Below are 22,006 nucleotides of genomic sequence, written 5' to 3'. Positions count from 1 at the left end.
GCGATGGCAGCAAAGTTGATTATTAGACCATAAACATCAAAAGCCATCCTCGTCAGCCCTTCTGGCGTATTCGTAACTATTGTTTCCCAGAAAATTACATCCGCGGCAATAATTATCTGTTTAAGTATGTGCAGGAACCCTTTTTTCATTCAACCCAAACGCTGCAGAAAATCTTGTTTGAATGCATGTACATTTTTTATCAATTCTCAATTTCTCTAAACGATTAAGCAATTCACTTGGTACCTTGCAGTGGGAGGAAAACAATGGGCAGTGAACAAGTTCCTTTCCATTTATTGTTTTGTTTTTGTTTTGTTCTTCCCTTTGATTACGTTCATCAGATGAATGTGGAGAGACGACTATCAACCTGCAAGAGAGCCCCCTCTACAATCTGACCTCTCCGAATTACCCTGACCAGTATCCTAACTCCATGAGCTGCGAGTGGAAGCTCAGAGCTTCTAATGGATTCTTTGTCATCAGCATCGTGGATTTCCACCTTAGAAATGGAGACATTGTTACAGTGGAAGGGCCAGGTTTGGAGCTTGGTGATTTGGCGACAAGCCCAGGAAACAAAGTAACCTTAAGCGGAACCACACCCGTTACAAGGGTAATTTCCATGCTTCCTATGATAAATGTTACGATGACAACCAACGCATTCATGCAGGGAACAGGATTCAAAATGAAGATTGAGGCATTTGAAACTAGTAAGTACATGTATCATTTAATATGGAAAACTCGTACTTTGGAAGCCTGGGGACAAAAAAATTCCGAAAAATATCTGCAGTATGATTTGTAGATGTTTCACGTTACGTCATCTATAATTGCATCCCGGAGAATCGAATCCTCATGATTCTGTTCAATAAAAGTTCCACAATCAATAAGTTGCTACGGCAAAAATAATTGATTAGATTTATTAGATTCCAGAATTTGCCTGTCTCTACTAACGTGTGCACCGTCAAATCAGGAAAAATCTTTAATGAGAGATTGGGTGATATGAGTTGTGGGTTATGACTACTCACAAGATTCTTGACGGTGGTCATGCAAGCCTTTCAGATTACCCTCTGATCAGTGGCGTAACTAAGGCAGTGGGGGCACGCCCTCAGCTGAGGCCCATGTCCTTGGCATCTTGGGCGCCCCCTTTCCTGCTCTGAAATAAAAGAAGAAAAGAAATCTTCTCTTGCCGCTGTTCAAAAAATAAGACATTTCTCCCCCCCCCTATATCACCGCGCAGGTTCTTCATACCGACATAGCTGATGTCTAAAATTCGACCCTCCCGCTCACCTATTAAATGAAATACAAAAAATCTTCTCTTCCCTGATGTCCGACGATCCTAAACACTAAGTGATCACCATACCACAGTCCCAATGACTGTTGTAAATTTTCTAAAACAGGACCCGAAATTAATCCAAAATTAACCAAAAACGAAATGTCAGTATATCAGAGAGATTGTTATCGGTCACTGTTACCTTTTCTCTATAGCTGCCATGAATTTTTCAACAACTGATCCTAACAATCAGTGGCAAAGCTAGGATTTTACAGGGGGGCAGGAGCATCTTATGGAGGACACCAGCTATCAGTGGTGTGGTTTTGGGGGCAGGTTTTTGTTGGACTTGTTCAATATCCATTCATCTGTTGTTGTTGGGGTTTTTGTCTTTTTTTGGTTTTGTTTTTTGTTGTTTTTTTACGGTGGGGGGGCACCTGGGGGTGGGGCACCGGGAATTTGTGTGTGTGAGTGTGTAAACGCCTTCAATCGTGGACCTATAACAATAGGAGACAATATGGTCCACTGTTGCCGAATAGTCCACGGTTCAAAAACGTGTACAAAAGATATGGGAGGTCTTCCTAAAAAGTTCAAGTACGAACAAAAGAGGAACAATAGGGAGTCCACAATTGAAGGCGTTTGCACACATATATGCTTGTGGGGGGTACACGTGCTCCAAGCCCCCCCCGGGCTAAGTCACTGCTCAAAATATCGTTTGTGTTTTTCATTAAACCTAATGAAGTTTAGGTTAACAATGTTTCGGTTTTTTGCCGTGCAATGTTGTCATTTCTGTGCAAACAGTTGAAATCAGATTTTTTTTCGCAGCGCCGAGTGAGTGTTCCGGCGAGCCTGATTTCCAGTGTCGGGGGTCAACGATCTGTATTTCATCCCGTGCCGTTTGTGATGGTTTAAAGGACTGTCCCTTCGCCTTCGATGAACAACACTGTTGTAAGTGGATTTTGTATTGGGTCTGCAAACCGTCAGGCTGACGATCTCATCTGACCGGAAGCAATGAAAAGAGCTTTTAATTTTCCAAACAAATCACAAACAAATAAATCCTGAAGAACATAATCTTAAATTACCAGTTCAATGAAAGAACAAATAATAGTGTTCATTGTCCAAGGCTTTTGGCTTGTATTATTAATTAATTATACTTGTAACCTGCCGATGATAAAAAACAATTACAATTGTCCATTGCTTACTCACGGACAATCCCAACGATGTACCTATTCCAACTGCATTTTTAGCCCAATCACCTCTCGTTTGTTCATTGCACAAACGCTTGTTTATAGTGATTAAGTATCCAGGTTGTTAATTCCTGTTCTTTTTGTGAAATATTCTGGAAATTCGGTATTTTTTCACATATTGTAATAAATGCTTGGAATTAAATATGGGACAGGCTTTCAGTCAAACATCGATAAGGATTAGGGTACAAAGGCAATTGAAGAAGGGGATTTTCCACGATAGAACACCAACGCCTAGACCTTTCCTATGTTTATCCAGACGGTACAAGACTTCCTGGCTGTTCCATTGCTGACCTCGGAAGCGGGATATATTAATAGAGATATCTCCATTATTATAAGAGATATCTCTATAAGAGAATAAAAGAGATATCTCTATAAGAGAATAAAGATATATGTATTATTTATAGAGATATCTCTATTCGGGATAAAGATATCTCTATTACTATAGAGATATCTCTATTCCGGGAATAAATATTAAGTTGCTGCGTCTAGGTATAAAGATATCTGCATACGCGGACTAAATGTTAACTTTGCACGCCATTAAGAGTTCACAGTTTTTGTTTTCTTAATGACACCCTGGTGTTAGTTTTTGGAAGGAAATGACGTGGGTCATACTCTGAGAGGTGGCATGTGCTATAAAATCCACACCTATGAACTCGGTGGTAATATTTCTACGGCAGCACAATAGTAAAATGCGGCTTTGAAACGGGTTTGGCTTCTAGGAGCACACTCATCCACTCACGTTAAGCCGCTGCAAACATTTACACCCATGTTTACTTATTAAGAATAACTTGCAGAATGTTAGGTGTGGGGCTACACCCTCATATTTGCGCTGCATAAATCATATGGAAATAGAAGCCATGCTTGAACGTATCTGCTGTCATCTCGATTGATTATCAACAGTGACTCATTTGGCGTGTTTTGGAGCGATCCACATGAAATTTACAAACTGTATCTTACAATCAATTTCTCTTCGCCTGGAGCTCATCACTAACAACGTCTAATTTTTACAAGAAGAGCTCACAAGGCCAATTTGCACGTAGTTGTCAGTGGCACCTTCTCTGGGCAAACTGCCACTTTTTCTTGATCTCTGCTTCGTGGACTGACCAAGCATGCTCACTTACTCCAATGAATCACTTACACAAATGAGTACTCAGCAAAACCAACACAAGAACTTCATTATCTGGCTGCTGATTCGTTCGAAAACGGTTTGTTCTGTGCATCTACTGAATGTAATAACGTACAAGAGGAGAAACAAAAGTAAGACGGGCGGTAAAGTAAAATATAAATTGCCTTTAACTCCTTTCACTGTTGAGTTAATCGCCCTATCGCATTATTACATATACGTCACCACTTATGAATTGACATATTTGCCCTCTCTGAAACATAGTTCGTTGGTAATGGAAATTATGGAAAGTGTCTTCTCTACGGGGACTTAAATTTTGATGCTTTTGTCATTTAAAGACTACTTCCTTCTACACAAAATCAACAAAAGCCCAAGAGCTTCTTGGAACATTTCTAAAGTGTTGTAAGATTTCACAGTTGCTAAAGAAATTCTTGTGATTGTTGAACTCAATCTTCAACCTTGGGTTCTTGATGACCATGATATACAGTCAACGTATAAGCATTTTCACAAAACTGAAATGGCTCTCCTTTGGGATCATGGCAATGGTGTCACGTGGACCATGGAAAGTGGCACGTTATTATCCTTAACTGTCCTGCTTCACCTAAGTAACAAGATTGATTAAGTCCAATTTGATCGGATGGGAAGGCTTCTCGGAGTGTCTGATGCTTCACTCAAGTGCATGGATCACGTTGCATCAGTTGACAAGAACATAGCATGTCCACATCAATTACAACTTCTCAGCATCCTCACTTTTGAATTCAGAGTTCGCCAGCGGTCGTAGCGTGGTCCACATTTGTTTCTGAATGATACCCTACCACCTGATGCTCAAGTCATTTGCAGTAATTTTATGGGATTCCACATATATGCTGACAACAGAGATATAAATTTCGATTTGTCCTACTGCGCCTTTTGCGGTTTTTAAAGCCATGCCAAGAGTATAGAGGACTTTATCATGGATGCGCATGGGACAGTGGATTTTATCTATAATTTCCTTAAACTTAACGTCAACAAGACAAAGGTAGTGATTGGTTTCAAGAATCAACTTTTTGCAGAAATGGACGTCCCCCCTTTCCATGGTAATCCAGGAATCTTGGGGTGATGTTTTACTCCGGAATAACTATGTCTGTTTAAGTGTCCAGTATCATGATATCTGCAAACTCCCATTTAATCAACAATATCAGGGCCCCGTTATAGGCTGACCGTCAAGCCCACCGAGTTTGCAATAAACAATTTGGTAACATCTTGCTCATACTACATTCTAAAAAGTCCCGGGTCAGATTTTGTTTCGGCCTCCGGGTCAATTTCTTTGTAACCCTTTCTGGGCCAGCTTGATTCAGAAAAGGGTCATCACTTCTGACCCAGCTCTGGGTCAAACTGCGTTTAACCCCTTTCCAGGTCACCTTAACCCAGACATGCCGGGTTGGCAAATTTCCTGAATATGGATGACTTGGAACCCTACTTTCTTGGCAAAATTAACCCGGACTTTCGGCGGGTTTAGGTCAGTTTTGTCATGAAACTTCTAGGTTAACATTTGGAGTCAGGATTCAGTTTAGGCCTACTCGTTTATGGTTACCTAAAACTGCACCAATTGCAAGAGTCTCAGATCCACCAACTGCATCAATTTATGCTGGTTCATGCTGATCCGTAAACGGTCAGGCCCCCTGGGGCCCGGAATCTGGGTCCCAATCTGACCCCGGACTTTTAGGACGATACGGTTACAGCCTCTTGCTGGGTATCAGTGAGATGCTGAATAGAAGCTTTAAAATGTTCAGCGATCTAACGCTAGGATGTTTTCAAAAATATAGTTCAAATCTACCTCTCCTGAACATAACAAATTACCTGAGCATCAAACTACACAGAGGATCAAGTACAATGTCTCCATTCTCATGATGGATAAAGCTCATTGGAAAAAGACTATTGTTTACATCACCAACATGCTCCAAATTAGTTTCCAACCAACGGTGTATCCAGCGTTTGATGTCGGGGGCGATTCAAAAGTGAATGCGGCTTCTGGCTCATTCAACACTGGGGGGGGGGGAATCAACAACCTCATTCATGGTCCCGACATCCTTGTTTTTTTGCTGGTATTGTTCTCTTAGGGTTTTGGTGCTAGTACTTTGATAAATAAATATTTCGATTATTTTCTTTCCTACTCGCCTAAGAAGTGTTTTTTGTAAAAAAAAAAAAAGAATCTGGCGAAAACCGGGTACTCGTTTTCAAAGAAATAAACCTTTTCTTCATCGACCTCCTGTTCGTTGCAACTTGGCAAGCGCAGAGCCTGTTGTGTTTCATGTACAGACAGGTCATTCTTAACGTTTTTACATGGTATTAATTTGGAATTGTTCCACAATGACCGTGTGCATCAGATAATTGTCAGAGGACAATAAACCTGGAGGACAACGTCCCTTACACTCTCACCTCTCCTAATTACCCCGACCTGTATCCCAACGACCTGAGCTGCCAGTGGGAGTTTCGAGCGTCTAGTGGATTCATCGTCATCCGCATCTTGGATTTTAATACTGAACGCCAGTACGACGTCGTTACAATGGAGGGACCTGGTTTAGAGCTCGGTGACTTAGCAACAGGCTCAGGAAACGGATTGCTCTTGAGCGGGACCACACCCGTTAAGAGGGTAACTTCAAGGCTTCCTATCATCAATGTGACAATGAAAACCAACGCGTTTAAGCAGAGGGGAGGATTCAAAATGACGATTGAGGCATTTGAAATCTGTAAGCATATGCATGTACATTGTACTGTTTGTTCTGGGAAATTTATATCATTTATATTTGGAGGCCCAAAGACAAAACCTTTAATGGGGTGAATAACTTTCGTGGTTTTACGCACTAATAAGTGAATGTTGCGCATGGTTTATTCTTCAAGTATTCAAGTTTTCGCTTTCCACAAACATCTGTTTCAAAATACTGCGACAGGAATAAGTAATGACAAAAGCTTTATTAGGCCAATTTCAATTAAAAGACGCACAGCCAGTTCCAATGTCAGGAGTTTTGTCTAACTGCTCGCTGTCAGGCATTTTTTTCAAGGAGAACTAGTCATCATAGTTACGTATGTTTTCTTTAAAGGGTTATAAACCTTATTTCAATTCAATGTAAATCAATTCAGGCAGTTATTAATAATTTCAGCATACAAATTGTACCTTTCAAGTTTGCTTGCTCAAGAAACGACAATTTTAAACACACACACATGAGGCTTTTACTTTGTGCTATTTTTTTTCTGTCTTTGATCCACATTAAACGACTGTTTCGGCTGTCATATTCTGCAGGGCCGGGTGGGTGTTCAGGTGAACTCATTTTTCAATGTGAGAATTCAACGCTCTGCATTTAATCCCGAGCTGTTTGCAATGGTTTGAAGAACTGTCCCTACGGATTTGATGAACTGCAGTGCTGTGAGTATACGTCGCAAAAGTGACCATAAAACGATGAAAGCAGGCTTTAAGTTGTTTTCATTGTTTTTCAAATCACAAAAACCAATTCCTGTTCTTGTTTACCTCAATCACAAATGAACATTCAATTTGCGATTGCTATACACACCGAAGCCTTTTTTTAAAAGATACCCGCTATGTAAATGAAATTATTTCTGAGAAGTTAGTTAACACACCCATACCAGTTTTACATACAAAGTGTGGACATTCCTTTGTTCTCCTGTGGTTAAGGAAACTTGAGGAAAATGCTCCTTTTCCCCAGTTAGGATATTTCCTTCGAGCAAGATTTTTGATGATGAGTTCCTGGACTGTTCCTCTTCATTTTGCTACGGATAACCTTGACCCCAAAATGCCTCTGAAAAACTGTTTTTCAGAGAGGAGAAAACATTGTGTGGACGTGTGGGAGTCCAAACTACGCTATCGCACCCTGCATTATGTGGACTTCTTTTGTGCAGAGGTCGACACTGTGTATGCCACGCCTGCACATATACCCATACATGTAGACACTGCAGATGGAGGGCATATACTTCCCAAACTATCAGACGGAGGGTTTTTCGTCCGTGTGAGGGCAGCTTATAACACTGAGGACATCACACACATTGCAAGTTTTTGGTTGTTTAGGCCAGTAAAATTAGGTTGTGTTATTGGCATACTACCGTAGGGTTCATCATCAATATTCTCCAGAGAATGGCTGGTGTGGAATATCATAGCTTTACTTGGCTACAACTTCATTGTGTTACAACAAAAGTTTCTCCAAGTACAGGTCTGCAGTACTACAGTGCAAGCTGCTTCGATGTCCAGCTTGCCAGGAACTTTCCTCAACTGGAAGAATTTGCGCAGGCCTTCTTGGACGTCTGTCTTCTCTGCGGTAGTCCAGAGACGGCGGTTCACTCGTTTCAATAGCGAAGAGGGCTCCCTGCTGCATCATGCAGCATCACCAGGAAGTTGTCCTTATATATGGAGGCAGGAAAAGGGCATTAAAAATGTAGGTGGCAGCTCAAAAGTCAGCCCGCTCTTGTGACAGACAGAGACAGACAGACCGACAGATAGATAGAGTTGCCAAATCTGATTGATTAGGAAAAAAGATAATGTTTCTGGCGTTTTCCTTGGTAAAGCGTTCTGTGTGCATGTGTGGACACAAGGTCTCGCCAGTTCAATTCACACAACTGCAGAAACTCTTCCGCACGTTCCGCTTTGTGTTTTGGCCGTACTCTTGGGCACTTCCTTCCAAGACGAGTGTACACTGATTGACGGAATAACCAATCTTCAGTGCTAGTGACAGAACATCGTAGAACCGTTTGTCTTCCCTGAAGCCAGCAATATCGTGCACGGCCTTGATAATGTCAGAACGGTGATGCAGATGGACAGATGATTCAAGTGGTGCATTTGGTTGGGGAGATATCTTGCGATTTGGCCTGTACCCGACAACGTGCACACCACGACCTTCATGCAGAACCTAGCAATCGTGCCTGTGATCACCTATGTTGCGGACTTTCAACAGAAGTTTCTTACGCACATTAGCGTTGGGGTCACATTTGATCTCGAACACCCCTCATTTTTCCTTGTGACATGACTGGAGATGACAGGGGAGCTTGGCCTGGGGCACATCGCAGTAAAAGCAGAAGTGTTTCTTGTCCAATTTCCTGCAGCCAACCTCGTTACTGGTCTGCATTACGATCACACCACAGTTCTCATGGACGTCAGACGTGACATCACCACAGATGTAGTAGGCCTACTGCTGGACCCAGTGGACAGCTCAGCCATACTGTTCAAACTTCTCCACTTACGGTGGACCGATCAGCTGAGAAGAAATCGAACCGAACATTAATTTCATCACACCGCCTGTCTTCTTTTAAGTTAGTGTGGACTGGTGGGAGGAACAGGTATCTGGCTCCAAAGAGCAATCTGCTAAAAAAGCCATTTTAAACACAATTAGTGCCACCAGATATTGACAAAAGAAAAGTCTTCTGCATACGTGTACCTATTCCACTGGCACATTCACTCTATAAACAGCGGTATAAGATCCATGTTAGCCTATCGACAACATGGGGGGGCTAGTAGTAGCCATACTTTAACTATGTTTTAACTAGAAGTAGTAATTAATACTAGCCAGGACTAGGGCCATGCACATGTATGTAATGATGTAGTAAACCGTACCGAGATAGGGTCTGGTCATGCTCAACATTTTGCTTCAAATTAAATCGTGTTTACTCACCGTGTTTTCCACTAGAAGAAAACTGCATCTCAGAACGGTTGCACAAATCCACAGGCGTGATGACAAGGTGACGCTCTGATGCTTTTGGTCAGTTTTAGTTGGGGTTATATTGGTTGGGGTTACACGTCCCACTTGGCGACGCTTATTGTGCTCAGCAATCCGGACTGGCCAAGCCGGCCGGACAGCGGGGCTAGCGTAGCAAGAGAGCTAGAGAGGGCGCTATTCCATCCAGGTATGCGTCGACACTGTCCATTTAGAGCAGGTGTTTTTAAACACTCGGCCTGTTAAATACGTACACCGAGGACACCTTCCAAATGCCTCAAATTTTACCTTTTTGCGAACTTAGGGCGTCCTCGATTTACAATCAGACCTCGATTCGCGGCTGTGTTAATACGTAAAAGAGCTCAGTCAGCACCTTTCACAAGAACAGTTACCTTGCATATGCTACCGGTAGCGAGGACATTCCTTTCTGTTCGTGCATCGCAGTTAAGAAAACTCAGTGAAAATACTCCTTTTTCTTAAACTGGGAACACGATTTTCAGCTGGCTTTTTATACAAGGTTTCCTTGACTATTCCTCTTCCTTTTACGACGATGACCCCTACCCCAAAATGCCTCTAAATTTCTTTTTCAGAGATCGAAGAGGAAGCGTCCAAGGGCATGTGTAAGTCCACAGAACGTCTTCCTTTCCTTTATCGTGTGGTCATCTTTTGTTCACACTACATATGCAAGGTTAGCGGACACAAGCCAATCCCCTGACCCACATATGACCACCAACGCCGTTCCCTGGAACTGGCAGCACCTGTTTGATGTCTTGAAGTAGACAAGAACCATAAGCCGTGTATCCTTGATTTCAGTGCCCCTAAAGGAAAAATGTCCCTTGATGCGCTTTAGAACAAAAATGCATTTTCACTAGGGTTGGCTAGCACTTCCTGTTGGATGAAAACAGCGATTTCTCTTTTAGAGGTAGCGACTAGTCAGTGGGTAGCAGCCCGCAGATAGCAGTCGATGGCATGACTCATCAAATCATTCAGATATTTGTGAACCTTGACAATCGCTTGTTCTGCCAAACCCCGTGGGAGTTCAACTCAGTAATATCATTTGCCTGTCAAAACTGCAAATATTGTTAATAGGATGTCTCCTTTTAATCCTCAATGATGTGTGCACGTACGGAAATGTATTACGTCACACACCTACAATTTCTTTTACTTATGTACTTGAAAACTGTCATGTACGTACTTGATACTTTCATGCACGTACATAATAGTGTGGCGAAACAGGGTAGCTGTGCAGACTTGTGTTTAATCTGGGTGATTCATAATTCGAGCTGCCGATTATATAAGATCTCATTGAGGATCGGGGGATTGTTAGACAGTCTCATTTATTTAAGAAGTGTTGGATAATAGGGTTAGGGAACCCGTGTGAACCAGTTATTCGGGGAATTAGCGGAGCTTAGACTAGAAGGATTGTGTGCCGTTGTTCCATGCTTGTTGCCATAGCGATGGTTGGTTGCGGTCCTGGTCTGGGAGCTTGCTTTCCTCGTTGAGGTTTACTGGGTACAGGTTACCGTTAGAGTCTGGTGAGGACTATTATAATCGCCTTCTTAATCAACTTACGTGTGTTATTTCATAATACCTTGAAGTGGGTGAGGGTTATTTAAGTCATCTTGAATCTTGTTGCAGTTTGGGAACTGTGTTGCTTAGTAAGGCAGTAGAGATTATTGTTATATAACTTGAGGGTTAATACCCTGATCACTATGAGGGCTACCCTGGTGTAGGTTGAGGATAAGTTTAACTAATCACGTTCGTGGTGCAGTTGACCACGTAAGACCACCTACCGTGAGGATCCTTTTGTAAATAATTAATTGTTGTTGTACGTAAAGGATAATTGAAGCACTGACATTGAATAAACCAATTATATAATTGCCTTAGAAATTGCTGGTCACCGTGAGATTTAGTCCAGTCCTGTATCACTTATTGACATTTAATGTAATCTTTATTGGCATTGAGATCGATTACCTAATCACAGAGCGGTGATAAACTTCCACCAAACGAACAGCCCCTAAGGCATAGTCCACCGTTCGTTAACTGATATCCCCCCTTGCGTTTGGATAGCCGCTCATTCTCGAGTAAGGTTAAATAAAGAAACTTGTCGGGTTAGGCAAGGTCAATTCCATCTCCGATCCGGCCAGTCTATTGGTCCGCCACAAAAGGTGTCAGTTGTGTCACCACAATAGTTTTAGAGTAGTGTCACGAACTTACATCCAAACTATTACTCGGAGCGTAAAACTATCATTTACGAACGTGACAGTGCGTAAAGACCTGATAGTTTTACTTACGAGTTATTTTCCACGTACGTACCTGTTAGCTACAAATACGGATGTGAAAACTGTGTCACGTAGGCCTAAGTGCACTACAACGTATGTACGTGAAAAGGCGCCTTTTCCTATGTACATATACGTTTTGCGTACGCAATGCGTTTCTCTGACACAAAAATCAACTCCATTAATATAACACGTGTGTGCGTTTCGTTTGGCAGTCAAAATTATCCCGTTAGCGATTTTGACAGATACGCAACGCTTGGCGCAAGTGTTGACGCCTATATAGAAAGGCGCCATCACACTATTTTTATACGTGTGGCGGTAAATCGTATGTGCATGCAAGAGGCTACGAATGGACCAAACAGGTCAGATATTTCCACACAAATGGAAACGTAGACGTCGCTTGAAAACATGGCAGACGTACCGAAAGTGCTTTGCACACATGCAACTCCCTGGTTATTCTGTATTCTTCCAGGCGGTTTCCAAGTAAATGCGGTTTAATTAACATTTATTGTGAATTCTAATATTGGAAACGGATTTTGACACTCCAGGGGCACACCCCTTCCTACAGTTACACTATACATGCGACATTAAATATTATTATTAAAATGTTATTATTGTGCTCAACATAATTATCTTGAAAACGAATGCTGCCTCAGATCATTTCTCATTAAACGCAAAATTTCAAACGGGTTAGATACCAAAGACACACCCCCCTCCTTAGACTTACGTCTATATGTGGTTATTTAACATGCGTGTACGTCCACATCGGTTTTCCCCACATCTGTGTTCATCAGATGAATGCGACGGAAGAGCAATCAACCTGCAGGAGATATTCCCTACACCTTTACGTCTCCTAACTATCCCGACCGATATCCTAACTCCCTGAACTGCCAGTGGGAGGTTCGAGCCTCTGGTGGATCTATTGTCATCGCCATCTTGGATTTTTTGACTGAACGTCGGTATGACTTCGTTACAATAGAGGGACCTGGTTTGGAGCTCGGGGATTTAACCTGGATGTCAATGTCTCCCGCCACCCAGATGGTTCCAAGGAGCACGCCGTCTACCCCAAGCCGACCCACACAGACTGGTACCTGCACAGTGCATCGTTCCATCATCCCAATATCAAGTCATCAGTCAACCGTGCAGCGAGCCTACAAGATCTGCGACCAAGAACACATCCAAAAAAAACTCGAGCACATCTCATGAGCCCTCAAACGCAACGGTTACCGCCGAGATCGAGAACACAAGATCACTGACTGTCGGGTCTCCTATACCCAAAGTAAACCACCTTCGAAAAGGCAGCAGTGACACTACCATACATATGAAATGCATCCCACAAGATCCAACGCATCCTTCACCAAGCCAACATCCAAGTATTCAACGCTGCAGCCAAAAAAACTTCAAGCCACCCTGAAGACCAACATGGACAAGCAAGTCAGACGAAGGCTGGTGTCTACAGGATCCCCTGCGAATGTGAGAAGGCGTATATCGGCAAGACTTGTCGGGACTTGCCCACAGACTAAAGAACACATCGCCCATGGACGCAGAGGTGACTAAGATAAATCAGCGATTGTCAAGCACTCACACATCAAAGATCACGTCATCAACTTGCAAGCAGCTCAACTCATCGCGCCGGTCAACAGATGGTACCCAAGACGCGTCAGGGAAGCAATCGGGATCTTCAAACACGACACAGTCCCCGAAGACGTTGGCTTCCACATCAGCAACATCTGGGACTCCATATTACCATCCCAGACCAATGGGTCATCTAAAGGCATTGCTTGCTTTGTCGGGGGCCCTCATGCTGCTGATCTGCAAGGAAGTATCTTCTCTCTGCGCCGCCTCTGTCAACATCTGTGTCAGTGACCACCTCTTGTTGATAGCTTCCTGGATGAGGGTTTCGCTAGTGATGGTTTCGATGAGGTGCTCTGGAATTCGGTCGTCCCAGGTGTCTCCAAACTCACAATCATTGGCTTTTTCTCTACGCTGGGCTGCATAAGCTGTGGTTGTTTCATTGGGAGTAGGCCGCATCTTTAGGAAAAGCTATCTGGCATGATGTTTATTTTTCTTGGGGTGTAGTAGTTGTTGAGTTTTTGTCCCCAGCCTCTCATAAACATTATCAACATCCACTGGATCAGGTAAACTGTTCTCTAATCTGGTGATGTCTTTGCCACCATAAATTATCAGGGCATCTTTCTTGTCAATGGGGTTGCAAATTTTGAAGTAGCGAAATTCTCTTTCTATGCCCTCTAGCTACTCTTCCCAAGCCTTTCCTGTCGATATCTGTTCATTGGGGTGATTGCAAGAATGGCTCCCCAAGTTTCTGGTCTCAGTTTCTACAGTTATTTGCAATGGCATAGCTGCAGGTTGTTCTTTTGATCTCGTGGCCATGTTACTGGTATATGTACCGTCTACACTGTGATACTACGACTCTGCACAAGCTAACAATGGCCGTTTGAATTTCTGCACGGTTTCCAGCCCTTTTTCTGAGTCATCAACTGCAAATAGGGTACTGGATTGCTTACCCGGGTATCAGAGGCGACTAGGTTGCTCAGCTCGTCGCCAATGTAGTGTCCTATGCTTTGCTATAATCTGACTTTTAATGCAATAGGACACGGACAAGATTGCTACTGTTTTGATGCAGATGTCCCGTTAGATCAAATCAATTCTACACGTGTAGTTAGTGCTGCTTAATTACACAGTATAACACTATGTGCGTGAACTGCATGTATGGTTTGCTGAAGTGGAAGTAATAAACAATAGTGCTTGATTGTTAAAGCATTTAAGTAAACTAATAGGTATTGCAATACGTACGTGAAAACTGTGTCACGTACATGTGCTACAGTTTTATGTACGTACGTGAAGTTAAATGCGCCTTTCCATATGTACGTTTTTGGGTGCGTTGCGTACACGGTGCGTTCATGTGTTTCACGTCCACTAGCACAAAGCTCGAATCCATTGAAATAACACACCTGTGCGTTTTGTTCAGCCGTGAAAATCGTTCTGGGAGCGATTTTCATTCGCAACGCTTGACACAAGTGTTGAGGCTCATATCGAAAGGCGCCATTACACGTAGATGCCTGAAAACTATTTTCATGTGTGTGGCGGTAAATCGTTTCTGCTTGCAAGAGGCTACGAATTGACCAACCATGTCATACGTTTCCGTGAGGAGGCCGTGGCTTGTTGGTTCCACTCTCGTCAAGAGAAGGAGGGTGTAAAAACAAACAAGTAGTTGTTGATTCCAAATTTCCACTTTATTTCCAAATTCTCCAGTTCATATGGATTACATCAAACAACGACCATAATCCCACCAAAAACGACCGATAACGGAGAGGAATGGCCTGGTACACTGTCTGAAGAAAAGCCCTGTCAATGAAATATATTTCATTCCAAATAATCCTGGCTTGTACATATACAGGGTGTATCAAAAAAGTATACAGTCAGAAAATTAAGTGAAAATAAAAATGTGAACATTTTTTGAAAATCTCTTCTCCTACATGGAATGATTAGAGTATCTTGTTGTTATTAAACTTGTGATCATTAGCAGATTATAATGCCTGAGTGACCAGGAACTTTTTTCCTAAATTCTCAAAAATTGGCTTGCCCAAACACTTGCTTTGTTCAGAATTGGACCAAAAGTCAAGTATGGCATGTGCTTTGTTCTGTGGAGTACCTTGGAAGGTTTCTTTCAGCCTCGTCTCTTCCCACCTACAAATCCCCGCAAAAATGTTGCTTGCACAAGTAATGAGAATGGTAACATGGTGTTCATTTGTTTGATTTCAGTGCACATCACTGGACGAAACACATTTGCAGAATGTTTGCAATGGCATAAATTGGAGGGCCACTGTCTCATTCTTTAGCGGTGAAATCAATGAAACGAGCAAAGGTAATTTTTGGTAAGAGAGTTCCATCGAAGTCAGAGTGTTGCAAAGGTCTTGCGAAGGTTTTGTCAAGAATATCCGAATGTACGATGTCCATCACGAGCAACAGTTTACAAAAATGTACAGAAGTACAAGGTAACAGGATCAAGTCACAACCTAAACAAAGAAAGATCTGGGCGCCTAAGATCTGGAAGATGTGCTGCCAACATCCAAACTGTTCAAAATGCTTTAGCGAATCAGCAGGCAGGAGATGAAAGGGCTCAGAGGTTGAGCTGTCATCGTAATGGACTTGGGTTACCCTATGTCACATTCAACAGAATTAGTCGCTTGGATTTACGCTTCTATTCTTCCCGAATGGTTCAACGACAACAGCTTCTTCCACGTGATCAACAGCGACGGTTTCTGTTTTGCCACTGGCTCCTTGGCCAACATGCACGCTTCCACGAAGATTTGATTATTGGAGTTGGGTTAGGATTTGCCTTAAATGCTTCTGTGAGTACCCACAACATAAGATAATATCTTCCCCGTGGCCATCGACCACTTCATTTTGACTATCAACGCAGTGATGACAGACATAAACTGACTGGGTAGTTTTGATTGGGAACAGGAGCATTATTGGTCAATTCTTTTTTCACAACATGTACGGTGACATGTACTTATAAATGATCAATGCCAACATCGTTCCAGTCATTGATCAAATGCCTCGTTATCTTCGCCAAGGAAATGGATTGTTTCAAATGGCTTGGTAGGCACAGGATGGTGCTCCACCACACAGGATGAGAACGGTTACAGAGCACCTGACAGAACTCTTTGATTACCGTGTGATTGCATTGCTTCGGCCTGTGGAATGGCCACCGAGATCACCCGACCTAACGCCATTGGAATTTTTCCTGTGGGGACGTTTGAAGTCCAAGGTTTTTGTTTCTCTGCCAGTGGACCTAGATGGCCTTGCAGGAAGGATCACTGCCGAGATCAATGCTCTCAGGCAAAACAGAGCAATGATGAGGCGTGCTATCTACGACATGCTGAGAAGGGCACAAATTTGTGTGGAGCGAAGTGATCGTCACGTGGAGGACTAAATGGGTGAAATAAATGATATTTACTCTAGCACATTCAATATTTGCTTTTCTGGACTTTTAATCCAATTCTGAACAAAGCAATTGTTTGCGCAAGCCTATTTTTGAGCTATTTAGGAAACTAGCTCCTGGTCACTCAGGCATGAAAATCTGTTCATGATCACAACTTTAGTAACAGCATGATACTCTAATCAACCCATGTAGGAGAAGATATTTTCAAAAAATGTCACATTTTTACTTTGTATTTAATTTTCTGACTCTATACTTTTTTATACACCCTGCAGATTCATTTACTTAAATAATATTAAACACAATACGTGTTGCTATTATAAAATTGTAATGACATTTGCTGTTTTATATGTTGTTATAAATGAATGATCAGTCATGACTACAACATTAAAGGAACCCTAATTTTACCATGGTGCAGAATAACTTCAGCTATGCCGATCCTCGGGTTATACACTGAAAACTACAGCAAAAGCAGGAGTAGGCTAAAAATAAACGCAAGCAAAAGTACCCTTACAAGTCAGGCATAACTCTTTGAGACAGTGCATCAACCATTAGTGCGAGATGCAGATTTGCACTTGGCGTAAGTACAAACAATATTGTAATACATGTAGTGTACATGCACAATGTCGCTACACATCGCACTTACTGTACTGTAGACTAGTGCACAAGGCAAGCTCACACAACACTACTTTGCAAAGGCTTCGACATCACACAAAAGTGTCGCGTAAAGAAGAATAATTATACATTCAGTACTCAGTTTTCACACCAACCAACATGTTCAAAGTCTCTTAACGTAACAGCTTACGACTTGGTTTAATTAAAATTAAGTTACCCCTGAAAGGCAGAAATTAAGTGAAAATTCAGCGGTTCACTAGCCATTCTCTGACAAGACGCATTGAGAACGAAAAAGGGACAAACCGTTTGCTTGCTCTTTCAAGTTTACTACAACCCTACCCCCCAAAAATGTGACAAATAATTATAATAATCTATATTAATTTTTATTATTTGAACAACAAGGACCTAAGGACAGAATAAAATAAAAGTTCTATCAATGACACTATTAAGATCTCAAAATGTTACCATAATGTTCCAGCTTTGTTTCAGAAAGGGATATGACAGCAGAGATAGTAGAGGCCTAAAATGCAGAGTCGCTAAATTATGCACAGGACACATAATAAATAACTAACTTCGCGCGTGGAACGAAAATATTCACATGCCCACATTTCCATAGTTGAAGACAGTTCCATAGTTGAAGACAGTTCCATGTGATTTCACGGGGGCATTCCTAGCTTGCCAAATGGTCGTGTGAATTGTGTCACAAGTGTCATCCAACGGAGATATTGAGGAGGAGTTAAAAACCGTTTAACTCACGGCAGTGTTTCAAACACATCAAGCTTTTTTTTTTCAGCAACTTGCAATAACTGTTGCAACCAAGTTAGCTAATAGCAATTGACCCAGGCAATCTCAGGCAATTTACTATACTCAGGCATGCTAACAGTAATTAAGCGTTTAATGTCTAAGGACTCCCGGTGTATTACTTGTCAGGGACTTGAACGTCACCTGAAACATGGCAGATGTATTGTAAAATCATCGCACACATAAAACTCCCTGATCGCAATGTATTCTTCCAGGCGGCTTAAGAGCAAATGAAGTTTATTTGAAATGTGCCGTCAATTCCAATATTTAAAACAAATTTTAGCACTCCAGGCACAAACCCCTCCCTACGGTTACACAATGCATGTGATATAAAACATGTATGTATGTTAAATAGTATTATTAAATCTATTAATTATATTCAACATAACTAGCTTCAAAGCTATTGCAGCCTCAGATCAAGTCTCGTTAAATCCAAAATTTCAAACAGATTAGATTTTAAAGACACACCCCTCCTTAGACGTACGTTGTACATGTGGTTATTATGTATAGTCATGTTAGATTTTTTTCCACATCTGTGTTCATTAGATGAATGTGATGGAATAACAATCAACCTGCAGGAGAACATTCCCTACACCTTTACGTCTCCTAACTACCCTGACCGATATCCTAACTCCCTGAACTGCCAGTGGGAGTTTCGAGCCTCAAGTGGATTTATTGTCATCACCATCTTGGATTTTGTGACTGAACGTCGGTATGACTTCGTTACAATAGAGGGACCTGGTTTGGAGCTCGGGGATTTAACAACAGGCTCAGGAAACAAATTGAGCTTGACTGGGAACACAGCTGTTACGAGGGTATCCTCAAGGCTTCCTGTCATCAATATCTCAATGACAACCAACGAGTTTAGGCGGACAAGAGGATTCCGAATGAAGATTGAGGCGTTCAAAACTTGTAAGTTCACGTATTGTTTGCTGTATTAATCTCGATAACCAGTGGCGTAGATCTATGTTAAATATTGCGGGGTGGAGAATGGGAGATGCGGAAAGGTGGGGGAATGACTTCCTGGTCATGGAAATTTGGAAAGCGCAGGGTGGATCATATACACTATACAGGGTCGATGGTCGTGATAAATGTGATCAAACTCATGCAGAATCTTACATCAGAAACATCAGAATGGTATCTTTATGAATTTATAAAAGTGCTTTCCATTTTTAGTGATTTTCTGTCATTGGGAAGGCTGATTATTCCTCAAAATCAGCTTTAATGTTTTTTTCGCATCACAAAACGTCTGGTTGGATGATTCAATAGCCCATCCCCCACTTTAAAAAGTGGGGAGGGGGATATACCCCCACCCCCAGACCTTCTATAGTAGAAGGCACGAGGACATAACATTCGATACATGTTTGTTGTCCGTCACTCATAAGTAAATGTTAGGCAGAATCCAATCCTCAGTATTCTATTCACTCTGTACTTTTCTCTATCTGCAAACATCGATTTCAATACTCTTAGATGCAACTTGCCAAAATCTTTGGCAATGTACACGTATGACGGAATTACTTGAGTAGAAGACTCAATGCAAGTTCTGACAAAACAATGTGCGTTTCTGCCAGCTTTCAAGAATTTCTTTCAAGAGCTCACCATTATGTTTATCTTTGAAAGGTTGCAAAGCGTTGATCTGCCCCAGAAAGTTTTATTTCTTCTGCATTTTCACCGGTCCTTAATGGCTGTTATTCTCTGCAGGGCCGAGTAAGTGTTCAGGTGTGCCTGACTTCCAGTGTGAGAATTCAACGTTCTGTATTTCATCCCGTGCTGTTTGCAATGGTTTGAAGAACTGTCCCTACGGATTTGATGAACAGCAATGCTGTGAGTCTATGTTGCGAAAGCGGCCACAAACTGATAAAAGCAGGCTATTGAACTGGTCTGTATTACGGAGAAACCCTTGTAGGTGGCGTTAGATGGCCAAGCCAATTCCTTTCAGAATATTGTACTTAGATGTTCTGGCGGTTATTCTTCCTTAACCCTTGCGAATGTTCTGGAAATTGAGGACATTTCATTGTCCTAAAGTGCTGCAACGTCACCTTGCAGGTTGTTGCCATCATGCCCTAGAGGCACACCTTAGGTTAATTCATAATTTAAGAAAATTGGCAAAAATGATCCTAGTCATCCACAAGCTTTTTGAAAGGCTCTCCAAAGTAAGCGTTTTAATTTTCTTGAGGTGTTGTGAATATCACAGACCCATCCACCATGTCAACAGCCATCTTGTGCGGGGAGGTACAGTATGCTTGAACGATGGTTAAGGGCTCTGATCTTATTATTTTTTTTTTATGACGAATGCTTATTGGATGGAGATCATTTTAATATTAGATCTTGGGCCAAAACTTGCACATGCGCATCGCTCGAGTGCACTGAACGTAAATGGGGGGGGGGTACGGCACTATGTAATTCAAAATGCTCCAGTACTTCCAAAGCCGTAAGGTATGCGTTGCACTTATAAAAGTACTTATTTTGTTATCCATTGCAATTACCATAATTTAATAAATTTCGATTGTTGAAAGTTTAAAGGTGGCTTTCAACTTCCAATATTTTCTGCTCGGCATCTGGGAAATTAAAAAAAGAACTTAAAAAGTCTAACCCCCCTCCAAACATGGAAAGTCACTTCCCAAAATGAGACTTTGATCATTTAATTTTATGCCAGAAACCAAGCTGTGTTGAAATATAACATTTCGTTTTATTCAAAGCAATAAAAGTTAGCTAATAGCATTTGACCCAGGCAATCTCAGGCAATTTACTATACTCAGGCAAGCTAAATGTAACTAAACGTTTAATGTCTGAGGACTCCCGGTGTATTACTTGTCGGGGACTTGGACGTCACCTGAAACATGGCAGATGTTATTCTTCCAATGTATTCTTCCAGGCGGCTTCCGAGCAAATGAAGTTTATTTGAAATGTGCCGTCAATTCCAATATTTAAAACAAAGTTTAGCACTCCAGGCACAAACCCCTGCCTACGGTTACACAATGCATGTGATATAAAATATGTATGTATGCTAAATAGCATTATTAAATCTGACAATTACATTCAATATAATTAGCTTGAAAGCTATTGCAGCCTCAGATCAAGTCTTGTTAAATCCAAAATTTCAAACAGATTAGATTTTAAAGACACACCCCTCCTTAGACTTACGTTATACATGTGGTTATTATGAATATTCATGTAGGATTTTTTCCCACATCTGTGTTCATTAGATGAATGTGATGGAAGAACAATCAACCTGCAGGAGAACATTCCCTACAACTTTACGTCTCCTAACTACCCCGACCGATATCCTAACTCCCTGAACTGCCAGTGGGAGTTTCGAGCCTCAAGTGGATTTATTGTCATCACCATCTTGGATTTTGTGACTGAACGTCGGTATGACTTCGTTACAATAGAGGGACCTGGTTTGGAGCTCGGGGATTTAACAACAGGCTCAGGAAACAAAATGAGCTTGACTGGGAACACAGCTGTTACGAGGGTAACCTCAAGGCTTCCTATCATCAATATCTCAATGACAACCAACGAGTTTAGGCGGACAAGAGGATTCCGAATGAAGATTGAGGCGTTCAAAACTTGTAAGTTCACGTATTGTTTGCTGTATTAATCTCGATAACCAGTGGCGTAGATCTGTGTTAAATATTGCGGGGTGGAGAATGGGAGATGGGGAAAGGTGGGGGAATGACTTCCTGGTCATGGAAATTTGGAAAGCGCAGGGTGGATCATATACACTATACAGGGTCGATGGTAGTGATAAATGTGATCAAACTCATGCAGAATCTTACATCAGAAACATCAGAATGGTATCTTTATGAATTTATAAAAGTGCTTTCCATTTTTAGTGATTTTCTGTCATTGGGAAGGCTGATTATTCCTCAAAATCAGCTTTAATGTTTTTTTTCTCATCACCAAACGTCTGGTTGGATGATTCAATAGCCCATCCCCGACTTTAAAAAGTGGGGAGGGGGATATACCCCCACCCCCAGGCCTTACGTCCATCCTCTATACTAGAAGGCACGAGGACATA

The 22,006-nt window shown here is 41.8% G+C and overlaps 1 protein-coding gene across 1 annotated transcript in view; it reads left to right on the top strand.

Moving 5' to 3' along the window:
- LOC110989412 (CUB and sushi domain-containing protein 3-like) overlaps nt 1–22,006 on the top strand; it is a 73,647-nt gene that overhangs the window by 26,448 nt on the left and 25,193 nt on the right. Inside the window, exons 3-7 of the mRNA XM_087131434.1 lie at nt 339–701; nt 2,084–2,206; nt 18,532–18,897; nt 19,687–19,809; nt 21,192–21,557. Coding sequence (XP_086987560.1) covers nt 339–701; nt 2,084–2,206; nt 18,532–18,897; nt 19,687–19,809; nt 21,192–21,557 — 1,341 coding nt within the window. The remainder of the gene's footprint in view (nt 1–338; nt 702–2,083; nt 2,207–18,531; nt 18,898–19,686; nt 19,810–21,191; nt 21,558–22,006) is intronic.

The sequence above is a fragment of the Acanthaster planci genome, linkage group LG21, assembly GCF_054643075.1.
Source record: "Acanthaster planci isolate LZ-2023a linkage group LG21, COTS_SCS, whole genome shotgun sequence".
Classification (NCBI taxonomy): domain Eukaryota; kingdom Metazoa; phylum Echinodermata; class Asteroidea; order Valvatida; family Acanthasteridae; genus Acanthaster; species Acanthaster planci.
The sequence above is the reverse complement of the archived record's forward strand: the minus strand, read 5'-3'. Positions and strand labels throughout refer to the sequence as shown.